General features: G+C 46.1%; 1 protein-coding gene across 1 annotated transcript in view; it reads left to right on the top strand.

The window, feature by feature from the left end:
- Oys (lysophospholipid acyltransferase 6) overlaps nt 1-11,593 on the top strand; it is a 77,721-nt gene extending 66,128 nt beyond the window's left edge. The window contains exon 13 of the mRNA XM_077704973.1: nt 6,632-11,593. Coding sequence (XP_077561099.1) covers nt 6,632-7,019 — 388 coding nt within the window. The 3' untranslated portion in view covers nt 7,020-11,593. The remainder of the gene's footprint in view (nt 1-6,631) is intronic.
- Nucleotides 11,594-12,296: the final 703 nt, after the last annotated feature.

Below are 12,296 nucleotides of genomic sequence, written 5' to 3'. Positions count from 1 at the left end.
CATGTGTCACCACCAAGAAGTTCCCTCCCCCTGACACTTTCCCGAGCCGCTGTTCCATTCTCCGCTAACCCAAACCACGTGACGTTCGCGCGGGAGGTTCAAACACGATATGTAACAACATGCCTGCTGCTCCCTTGTGCCATGCTAATCCAAACCACGTGACATTTGCGCGGGTGGTTAAAGCACGATTCCCAACATACTGGCAGGCGGCGGCGGCGCACTGCGAGGTAGCAGCCGAGTAGCGCACGCCGCCATACGTTTGCTGATCACGCGAACACTTCCTGATACGCAGCAGAAATGCACCGTGACCGAGAAGACTGCAGCTCGCGCTGCGCAAAAATTTCACATTTGGGACTGTAGTAATCGTCAGTGCATTTTTTTACGCCCATCCGCGCTTCTGTTTATTTTTTGCAATCATCTCATAACCGCACTACCAGCGTTAGCTGCCGACTGCGCAGTTTGCCAAAGGGGCATCAGTGGAGGCGAGGGGGAAAATAGTTGTGAAAGAGGTGACAGCGGTGGTGAGGAGTAGCCGCGGAGCGGCGCCGAGTAAATTGATGACACTGGAATGAAAACTGGGGGGGGGGGGGGGGGGGGTTAGACATACACTGCTTTGCAGTAAAAAGTGCTCGCACATTTTACACTCTCTGGGACTGTTGTGTGCTATCCTGCAAGCCACACACCATGCACACACGATATAAGCTTGAGAAGGCCGACAGGGCCAAGCATGGTGAAATGGCAAACAGGATGCGAATGCCATCGCTGAAACGAGTTTTACTGGAGCAGGGAAATGTTGTGGGTGCACACAAAAGCAGTGAATGCAGTGCCACATTTCTTCTCGCCTCTTCGGTTTACTTTGATCCCATCACCAAGCGTTATGTTTTCAAGCATTGTGCTCAGCATGGAACAGTAAAAACAAACCCTGTGTGCTCTTCGCTAATTGCAAATGAGCAAAAAACAGCGCTGTTGGGGGCTTTCCTGAGATGAGCCCTGGAAAGAAAGGTGCTGGGAATCTGCTAACAAAGTGAACCAGCAGTGAAGGAAATGGGCTGCTGGCAGAATGTAAACAAACGGCGGCATGAAGTGATTAAAAAAAAGGAAGGAAAAGAAGTGGCAGGAGAGCAAGGTGAGCAGTGTGAAAGACACTGATAGCAGAGGCCGAGGTGGGAGACGAACAAGGGGGGGGAGGCACTGCGACAGACGGAGCAGTGAAGCTCTGTTGGATACTGGCAGCAAGAGAGCAAGGAGAGCATGGTTGAAGGCGGCAAGGACGCCGGTTTCTCAACCGCTATGAACACATTTTGCCCTGTTCTGGTGTTTGGAAAGGACGGCGGTGTGATGGGTATAGTGCACCAAGGCATGTCCTGTGGCCTATAGCTGGGGCTGGCTCTGTACAACCCTGATGGAAAAGGATGCGCTAAATGTTGGCGTTGCGATAGTCTGCTACACATCTCAATTAAAGAAGCTGCATGAAAAAGAGGGATTTTGGAAGGATGAGCTGGTGCACATGAGTGCTGCGTGATGTGGAGCAGATACAAAGCTTGCGCGTCTGCTTTCTCTGTCACGGTCCCTGTTTTCTGCACTGCTTTTTAATAAAAAAAACGGAGGCAACGTTTTTCAAGGTCACTGCTCTTTATTTCAGCAATTTGCGAAAGACATGAGTGAACAGTGCATTGAGGGGATGTATTCTGCAGCACTGATGAAGACAGCGCCAGTACTGTAGACGCATCTGGTCTCCTGACTGGCTGCAATGCTATGTGGCTTTGGCTGCACTAAGCGGAAGCTGTACTGGGACAAAGTACAAAAGAAGAAAAACCATGACCCCATGTGCATACAGCAGAGTGAAGGTGTGGGAAAACATGCTGTGTCGATATCCTCATACCTGCCACTCCGCGAGAGCGTGAAGTTGGTTTGGTCCCTTTAGTCAGATCAAATGCTGCACATCTCATTCTTGTCACCCTGACAAATATTTTTGCTGTCACTCCCATTGCAACACCTACTTTTGCTTGGTGAACAACATTACTGCATCTACGGGGAACACCAAGCACACTATACTTGGTTGTCGCTAGGGTAGCCACCTTTCCCCGAGAAAAAAACCGGCCCTTTGGGGGAGGGGGGGGGGGGGGGGAGAAGAAAGGGGAGAGGCGTGGTATATAGAATATTTATTTTGTGTTTTAAAAAGACGCCACGATTTTGACATGCGGCGCCATTTATTCTAGTGTTTTCTTAGAGAGACATCAACATAACATTTGTACTGAAAGTGATTGAGAGCTTGGTTATTGCTCTGTATGTGCTTTGCTGAAAAGTAACCGCAATTTCTGACCGCGGCGGCAGCATCTTAGGTCCCCCTTCATCTCAGGCAGCGCACTCGCCCGCGTATTTTCTCTGCTCGCGCGTCTTTGCTCAGGTTGTCGACACATATTTATCGTCTTAGTTGTTGAATTGACGCTTATAAAACGCCAAAACGGACATAATCACGGCACGAGGGCCAAAAAAACCGGCCAATGACGGCCGGTTTTAAAGGGACACTGAAGTGAATTTGTCAAGCTCCCGTTTTTGCTTGCACTGCGTAGACTGGCTCAAATTAGCACACTTTTCATCGTTTATCCGGTTGACAAATCGGTAATTATTTTACAAAGCGCGAAAGAAGAAAAACTACCATGCGCGGTTTGCGGCGGCCGCACCAACTAAGGCTGTGACGTTGGGAGGAGGGGCGCCGTGATTGGACGATGCCCAAGGTTAGCAATCAAACAAGTTTCGGTTTCGGTTTCGGTTCTGTAAAACATAACCAATGGCGTTGTTGGATGGGCATTCTCAATATCTCAGTAATCATCATACCGCGCTTCTGCCATGTTGTCGGCTGTAAAATGCACAAGATAAGCCTCCCAGGACGGCTTGTAGTCGTAGCATTCACTAGCCGAGACCTACGCAGTGCATGAACGCCCTCCGCGTACCCGCAGACACCCAAATGTCATGCGCTTTTCCCTTATATTTGGAGCTTGCCTCCCTCATGCCTGTATCGTAAAAAGCGTGTTCGCACCAGGCCAAGGGTCTGTTCATTCTGGCCTGTGCCCACTGCCTGCAAGCAGTCGGTGCTTATGGCAACAGCACGCCAACGAGAACTCGCTAGCGCGCCAGTGCCAGCCTGCGCGCGTTTTGTGAACTAGTTCGTGTAGCCATGAACGTTGCGGCCCAAAAAAAGGTGAACTCAATATAGAAAACACCGGCGGAAAACAAAAAAAGTTAACGTACAAAAAAAAAAAAGCACGTACCCGCGGGGATTCGAACTCGTGACTTGCAAAACACTTGCGGTGACATACCTAGCGCCCCAGACCACTGAGCCACGGAGCGGGATGCGAAGGTCGGCTAATATAGGGTATATATTGTACAACCGGTTTACACTTTTATTTACTTTTGGCATTTCAAGCAGCTTAGATGACTATTTGTTGTACTACGCTCGTGCAGTAAGCGTCGCCCGAGTTTCCACGGTAGACGGAAAAGCGTTCGCAGATGCGTAGTCGTGCTGCTGACCGCTGTGCTTGTTCGCCCAGCGCAAAAAAGTGCTTCCCGCGCCCTAGTTTTACGCTGTACGGTAAAAATATCAGTTGATTTTATTTCCTTAGTACCTATATTGACTTCGCTGACTCTTCTCCCGCCTTCAAGAGGCCTTATATTTTCCTACTGGCGTACCAGTCAGCGAAGCGTCGCATGTGTGCTTGTGCAGTGCTTGTGTGAAGCGACCTTGACTTGGAGCTAGATACAGTGTACAAACAACTCAAGTAAAGAAAGGCACATTCTTCCATTCACAACCGTGTCCTGGGTTCGTTTCAACTAAGCGAACGAATTGCGACCAAGCAATTTTTTTTAACCTCCTTGATTGCGACGACCCGCCGGCGGCCGGCGGACGAAACGCTGGGCCGACTGACTCTGTCTGAAGGCCGGGGAGCCGTGCAGTAGCGCAGCCAGCTCATCCCCTCCTGACGTCACACGGAAACACCACAGAAAATGGGCGAGCGTAAAGAGAGGAGGACAGCATTTTCGAATTAGTTTTTCTACTAAATAAAATCGCGTAAACGCGCCTAGAGTGGTGGAAACATGGCCTGGGGACTCCGGACTACAATTTGCGCTTGTAATCCCGCAATGTTTACATATCACCTCAGTGTCCCTTTAAGTATGGACCGGCAACCGGCCTGCTGTTTAAAAAACCGGTCGGGCCGGTCCAAAACCGGGCAGGTGGCAACCCTAGTTGTCGCACTCTAATGCTGTAAGCAAAAATACACACTTGCTCTCATTGGCATTCAGTCCAACCCACTGACAGCAATACCGGTTATAACAATATATTGGATATAACAATGAAAAGTCGTGTCACCATCACTTTTGCTGCGTTATATGGTAAAATAAACCACTTATAACAATGGCCATTTTGCTTATTATTGGTTATAACAATTGAGCCTGACAGTACGAGCCTACAAAAGGTATAGTATTCAGAGATCTGTGAGAGATCGTGGGTGCATTGTGTGTGACCAAGATTGACTTTTTAAGCATGAAATAAGTTGTGGCATCTTCTGTCTGTCCAGCACTCAGAAAAAGTTGGTGCCTTTTATGTAGCCACGCTATCCCTGAAGGAAGAGACCTCCTGACTCCCCCTTTTATCTCCTGCTGTCAGCTGGCCCAGAAAGTAAGAGAGGCAGCGGTGACCCTTCAACACTGTCCAGATTAAAATAAAGAAAAATGAAGCAACAAAAATAAAGCTACTGTTCATTACCAATGTATAAAAAATATAGAAAACAACGCCACTTTAGTAACATGCAATCTGCAAATCATGAAACATGAAAGAAGAAGTCAAGGATTTGATGTGGAGGCTTCCTCCTATGTGATTAATGGTGGTCTTTCCTAGGGGACTTGTGGTACCGGTTGGCGTACTCATGGCTAAATCTGGGTGATTGGCTGCACAGTTACATCCATTTTTTTAAGTAATGGGTAAGAACCCCTAAATGCTAAAACAAACTTTTTCTGCCCAACCGTGTTATAGCAACTACTGGTTATAACAACGGCGTTTTTGTGTGCACTGGTTTCCATGACTCAGTTAACAACGTATGGGTACGAGCTAGTTGGTACTCCTTGTTAAACCACCGTTAAGAAACAGCAAAAATAAGACAAAGGATATGACAGACAAAAACAAGTGCCTGTCCTTGTCTGTCACATCCTTTGTCTGGTTTTTGCTGTGCTTAAACGGTGGTTTAATGTGGTTTCTGTGGTTTTGTGGTGGGGTACCACAGTTTCTTACCAGTACTTACCTACGGGGCAGAAACTTGGAGGCTTATTAAAAAGACGACTCACCAAGCAATGGAACGGAAGATGATAGGAGTAACATTAACGGACAAGAAGAGAGCGGAGTGGGTCAGGGAACAAACGCGTGTTAAGGACTAATTAGTAGAAATTAAGAAGAAGAAATAAGTGTTAGCAAGGCATGTAATGCAAAGGCAAGATAACTGTTGGTCATTAAAGGAGCCATGAAGAGAAAACACAAGTTTGGTTCATTCAAAAGATTGCCTCATTTGAATCATACTGACACTGCTTTTAACGTAAACTTCGCTCAAATAAGCAACATAGTTAGGAAAAAAATGGAGTGGCCATGCGACCCACACGCTCATTTTCTGCAACAGAACCTATGATGTCATACCAGCCAGCTCTGTGATTGGCAGAGGGCGACAAAAGCAAACGAAAATTAGGCAGAGCTTATAAGCTTGCCGAACGAGCTATTTGCGCTTAAATTTAGGGCACATTCTTTTTTAAGCCATAAGAATGGTGGGACAAACTGTGGAAGTTATGGATGCACACATAAACATAGAAGTACCGATGCATACTGCTGTTGGTACTGCGTGCACTATGCTTGGTTTAGCTGCACAGGACTGCGGGGCATTGGGGTAGTCTCAGACGACACTGGCCCATTGATGCAAGCAACGGTAGCTTACGTGACCATATCTGTCGAGCAAGCACTATGTTTCACGGAACGATTATTTTCTCCCTGAACAAAAACAAGCCAGGTTTAAATATGGTCGAAAACAAACCAAAGGCAGAAAACTGCTTGCCATGGTATGGTGGTGCCATCTACGTTCACTAACAGTAAACAAGGCTTCCCAATCGGCTGCAGAGTGGTCGGTTCCTGTGATGTCATTGCAGACCACGAAAATACACGATTTAGTAGGAAAATCAAAATTTTAATTTAAAATAATTAATTTCTCAATGAATAAAGCTTCGTTTACATTCAGAAAAGCGCTTGGGGCACTATAAAACATGAAATCTTTCCGATAACACAAACTTGTTTTTTGTTTTCATGGCTCCTTTAAGGGCAACAAAGTGGATCCCTAAGAAAGAAAGTGGCAGAAGGTTAGATGGGAAGATGATATCAAGAAGTTTGTGGGGATAAATTAGTCATAGTTTGTACAGGGCCGAGATAATTGGAGATCTATGGGAGGGGCCTTTGCCCTGCAGTGGGCGTTGACAGGCTGATGATGATGATGATGATTATAACCACAGTAGCGTTGCACATTGAACCGCTGCCTTTCTGTCCAGTGTTGGGCCCAAGCCACCCAGCTCCTGAACCACCGCTTCCCCTCCCTTCTCGCAGCCACTTCTGGTTCATGGGCCACCTCGTGTGCCTGCCGGCCATATATGTGCTGCCCGTGATACTGCCGCCGCCGCCGCGCCCCAAGTCCCACCCAGCGTCCACTGCTGGCTCGCCCCTCAAGGACAACGAGGAGACAGTCACCGCCAAATGCACTCCATCACGGATCAGCCTGGAGTCGCCAGAGTCGCCGCAGCTGGATGAACAGACGCTAACCATGGAGACTGAGGAGTCGAGCGAGTCGCCCTTTGTTGCCGCACCGAGCGAGTCGCCGTCGGACCTGTCGCTGCACTGGCACAGTGACTATGCTTCCCCGCCAGGGGGCTTGAAAGCATCGCCCAAGAGTTCCGCCACCGACAACATACCACTTGACGACAAAAAGAAACAGTAGTGGCCCCAGTAGGGGCCCCTGCCCACTGAGGCCCTCAAATGGTGCGCGAGGAAGGTGGACAGCGTGGTGTTTGCAACGTGTCTGGGTGAATGTGGTGCGGCATTGTTTTCATTGTATTTTGTGATCGTTGAAATGATTTGAAGCGGCTGCGTGTATGTACGAAGAAAGCTAAATATTGAAGGTGAGGCATGCTGGGTGGAGAAATGCGCAGGGATAGTCCTTCCCACGTTGGCACCGGTTTAAAAAAGTGGTTTCATTTAGATGACCAAAATTTTAACCACAGCAGAGGAGAAAAGTGCAAGGAATCATGTAAGGAGATCGTTTCAGCCAAGTCTAGTGTGTAGCACAGCCCAAAATCGCTTATTACAGGTGGAACCATTAGGCAGTGTGCTTGTGTACGTTTCGAAGTAGGACGTAATAAGTTTTATTCATATGATGTTCTATTTTGGTTCTCCCATCGTATACAGCGAATGTCTAAGCTCTGAAGAACCAGGCGTGGCTAGTTAATGTGTGTACTGGATGGCTGTTTATCCTCCACACCGTTATGTCGCCGATTACTATTTCGTAGGAATCGAGTGTGTGTACTTTTGACAGTTTCCTCGTGGCAATCGCAGTGTAACCAATGACACCCCCGTTTGCGTCCTCAGAGGAAGTCGCTGTCTCGTTCGATGAGCTACCAAAGTTTCTGAGGCTGCAACGTTGTCCTTTGCCACTGAATGCAGTGTGTACGTACAAGTTGTGCTGTCACCCTCCCTGTTGCATCTTCATCATGCCAGGTTTTTGTGGCAAGTGTGTAAGAGGAGAGTAGCTGCCTCGGACAGGTGGTTTTATTGCAGGTGTTTGCCTTAAGTCATTAATACTTACTTTGTTTCTCACCTTTCGTAATTTTTTTAACTACTTGATTTGTTAGGTTGTCATTAAGGCGCAGATTTTATCACCAGTGCCATTTAGGGCAGTTATCTTGTGCAGAATTGCAGTGCAAGTACGGCATGTTCCTTTTAAATTTCCTCTTGGTTTAGCAACAAAAGCTGTGTGACCAGCCCATATTCGTGGCTCAAAAGTGACCTTTACACTTGTATCGAGCCTCGTTTCATAGAATAGGCGTGACGGTACACCACCCAGATGTGTACGTTTTGTTCATGCAACTCTGGTAGGGACGATATGCGAAAGCTGTGGTCGGCTTTATATAGTACACTCTAACATCTTCGAAATTCTATCGAAAAAGCACCAGCGTGCTTTCTCATATGTGGGTAACAGCTGATATGTCTCAATGTTGTTTTTATGTGCCTCTGTGTAGTGCTTCTGTAAGCCCACCACAATAGTGTAGTATCACGAGGAATTGGGTACCTTTATCTAAATATATTTTCTGAATTTAGATGTATTTTAATCTGAATTTAAATACACGAACGCGAGGGACGGTGCCTCCGCCCCATTTACTTGTGTTGTTGAAAAACATGCCTTCCTGAAAAAAAAGGAAAAGTCCTACTGCTTCTGCTGGACATTTTAAAGGGCAGATATATTTTGTGGTGTTTTGAAAGGGCCAGAGAAATGCAACCTCTCATGATCCTGTGAATGGAGTTTGCATCGATGCATTGTAAACAGTAAATGCGTGCTACGAGTATGCACAGTATGAAGAATCAGGCTGAACGTGAACTGTCACTGAGTGCATCGACGGTGGTCTCTGTCAATCGGAGGAAACGTCTTATGCACACTTCAAGTAGTGTTCGTGGCTTCTACGAGTGAACTGATCATCCTGGAAAATTTGAACAGTCGCCTATACTGGGTGATGGGTATCGCTAGATTTCGCAAAACGTTTCTCGTGATTTCGCAAAACGTTTCCCCTAAGTGTATTTTCTTGTGTATCTAGTTAGAGTGACAGATGATGCTCTTTGCATCTTCAGGTGTATTCACTACGTGAGTTTCGCATCGTTAACGGAAGGTGCTTGCCACCTGGCATTGTTGCCAGGCGATTCATGTAGGCATGCCCATGATTGAGTAGCGCGGCGCCATGTGCCACTTTCGGTCTGCAGTCAGCCTACTTCAGATTTTGTAGTTTGACACCTTTGTGCGCTGTAGATGAATTCTGATTGGACTGCACATCGACATCACCATGTCTTGCCCCACAGAGGTCTACTGTGCCTTGCAACCTGCCAGCAATGAACTCCCCTTGCTTCTGACATTTTGGAATTGAAATCGTGCTGTAGAGTTAATGCGTTAGGTTATTTAGTTAGGCTGTCACTGAAATATTCATGCTCTAGCTTTTCATAAAGTGGGTTTGGTCATTTATCAGAGCTGCGAGGGTGTTTTTTTTTAGAACGAACAGCTAGCCAGACACTCCTTAATACCAAAACCTGTTTAGCGATGGAACGGCTGCGCCCTTGCGAGAAGCACTGTCACATGACACATTCTGTAAAACAAAGTGTAAGAAACTGATAGCGTGTATTCAGGATTGTTCAGTTACGGATCTGAGTGGGAGAGGGGGCAATGCATCCTTCAGGGGTGTCCGAAAATACCGCTACCAAGGTTACAGTTCATACCACCTTTCCCCCTTGCCCATTCTGAAAAGTATCGCCCCACCCCCCTTCGCAAGTGATCTGTCAGACTTGCTTGTACTGTCATGTTTCATGTTGTCACAGTGCAAAGCTCCCCTAATCACGCATGCTTCAGTGGTCATTGGTGCCTACACTGTTACTGCTCCAGACGTTACCTACTGTTTTGTTATCAGTGTGCAAGGGCAGAACAGAAAGTAAATGGATGAATGCAACAAGGGGACAAAAAAGCGCCCGCAGGGTTGGTGTTACGATCGTGCTGGACTCACTCTTACCAGCAGTCGAAAACAATATTGTATGAACTACTGAAGCTAGGTATTTTAGCAGCTGCTGGTTACAATTCTGTATGAACTACCGTAGTGAACGTCTGGTGTTTCTAGAGATGCGCCGATGCCAGGTCGATATCAAGATGCCTTAGAGCACTGGAAAATTGACAGCCTACTACACAAAGTGTTTTCAACGGATCGATCGAACAAACTTTGTTTAGCCTAGCGCCATTAAGTGCAGTGTTGCTGTGTACAAATTCACGCCAACGAGAACACGTCGAGAGAGATAGCAAAACTATTTTAGGAAAAACCTTTATATATATTTTCGTGGGAGAAATAACTATCAGTACACAGTGGCTAGGTTGTAAAGTTACTGCAGATAAGAAATAATGCTACTTGTAGTAGTATATTTAGTCTAGTACGCTAATACTTGAGGTTTTTCTACTGCTATAAATGATTTTTGCCTATGTTCATTGTGCTTTCGTTATCTACAACATGGATGTGCTTGCACAACTGCTTCTGTTTGCAATGGCAGAGATTTTTTGTAATCTATGGGAAGCGACAGTTTAGCACTACAATGCCACGCACAGTTCTGAGATAAGATTATCTCGTTGTCCTACTGCAAATGAAAGAATCGCAATAGCAGACCACTTTGGGACATTAGCTTTGCACAGGGTGTTTGCACTAGTCTTTCAATTTATCATGAAAACGCCACTATGCTCGTAACAGCTGACACAGTTTTCTGTTGGTAAATGCTAGCTGTTGGATATTCTAAGCGAATCCTCACAGTGAAAGACATTTTCACTTTTGCTGGAGCTTGCTTTCACGTGCACAAGGATAAGACGCAACTGCTCATTGCCCATAAGCATATACAATTATGAGGAGCTATGCTGTCGAACATTTGAATTGATGGTCTGTAAATTGGCTGCAAACATCCAGCTGCCTTTATAGACATGCTATTGTGCGAAATCTGCGTGCATAAAGAATCAGTTGAAAAAACGTTAGTTCGAAGTGGCAAATTTTGCAATTGAATAAGAGCAGCCAGCTACTTCAAAACGACAAACATGTCAAGTTAAACAGAAGATAGCGACAATTGTAAGAGAGAATTCAATGGTTTCTTTATAACGGATACCTTGGGGTATGTGCACGAGTAGATGATGATGCCTGCAGCTTTGTACACGCACATAAAAGTTCTGTAAAAAGAGTGAGTTTTCCTACCCTACCACAATTCTTGAGGTAAAACTGTGCTTCTTATTTCACGGAAGCGAAAGATACGACCTTCAAAATGACCTTGCACCGCCATTGTTTTGCTCTGGAATAACATAGCAAAGCTGTCATTACTTGCTCGCAGTTAAGCTACTTGAAAGCGCACAGAAATCCTCCTCGGTGTAAATCATGTGATGCCTGTGAAGAAGAGGCAAACTACTTCTATGTTCCTGGATGTTGTGGAGTGTTTTGAATGGCTGCGAGGATCGGGACGTGCTTTTAGAGGCCTAGAGCACGAATGCGTGGCTTCGCGAAGAATCGATATACCTGTGTGGAGTGACAGTAACACATTATGCTATAGATATACACACAAAAGTGTGCATACATGCATGGTCGAACGCAGGCTTGGGCACGGCCATGTACGTATACATACTTGTATGTGCTGCACGTTTGTATGACGGTCTTGTTGGCCGTGGTACTTGTTCGTTTTCTTTTCTACTGAGGTGTTTCCATGTTGTGTTTCAAAAACGGAAGTAAATTTGTTACTGCAGACTGTGTTGGTGGTGTGTCATTATTGCGTAAGCAGTCGATAAGGTGTGGGGTAAAAATTTTGCTCTTCTGTTGCTCACTGCTGCTGACCTCATTCCCAGCAGCTATGTCAAGTCGAAGCGGTGGCAGAGGTGCCCATTGTGAAGCGTATCAATGCCACTTAAAAAAAGTGCTAAAAATGATACGACAGGAAAAAAACGACAAACATTGTGCTGAATGTGTTTGTCGTTACTTCCTGTCGTATCGTTTTTAGCACTGTTTTTCTAAGTAGCATCATGCACCAACTAACCCTCCTCAGTTCACTTGCATTAATGCCCTTTGTCACTGCTTGTATGTATTGTAAAATGGAGCATGCATCAAGTGCAGGTGGCACAGTGGATGGAATGAGATTGACTGTGATGAAATGTCGATACTGGAGGACAACAAAACGAGTGACACGCTGCCAATGGTGCCACGCGAGGAAATGTGAGCACTGAGATGGAGTTTGAGGGGTGTGCGAGAAACACCATGAAGCAAGCCTCTAAAACTGGAGCAAGCATGTGCATCCAGCAGAGCATCAATTGAGTTTGCGAAGGAGAGGGAAAATGTTCATGTATTTGTTCATGCATTTTCGAAGATCCATCAATATATCTTTCATTAATTTTTTTTTCCCGGTTTGCTTGTACTAGCGGAAGAAGAAAAGCTTCAAGCAGGCTGTCAAAAGCTTT

The sequence above is a fragment of the Haemaphysalis longicornis genome, unplaced genomic scaffold (genome assembly GCF_048455015.1).
Source record: "Haemaphysalis longicornis isolate Haplotype H1 unplaced genomic scaffold, Haemaphysalis longicornis Haplotype H1 scaffold_3, whole genome shotgun sequence".
NCBI classification, from domain to species: domain Eukaryota; kingdom Metazoa; phylum Arthropoda; class Arachnida; order Ixodida; family Ixodidae; genus Haemaphysalis; species Haemaphysalis longicornis.
This window is presented reverse-complemented; position numbering and strand designations above follow the sequence as displayed.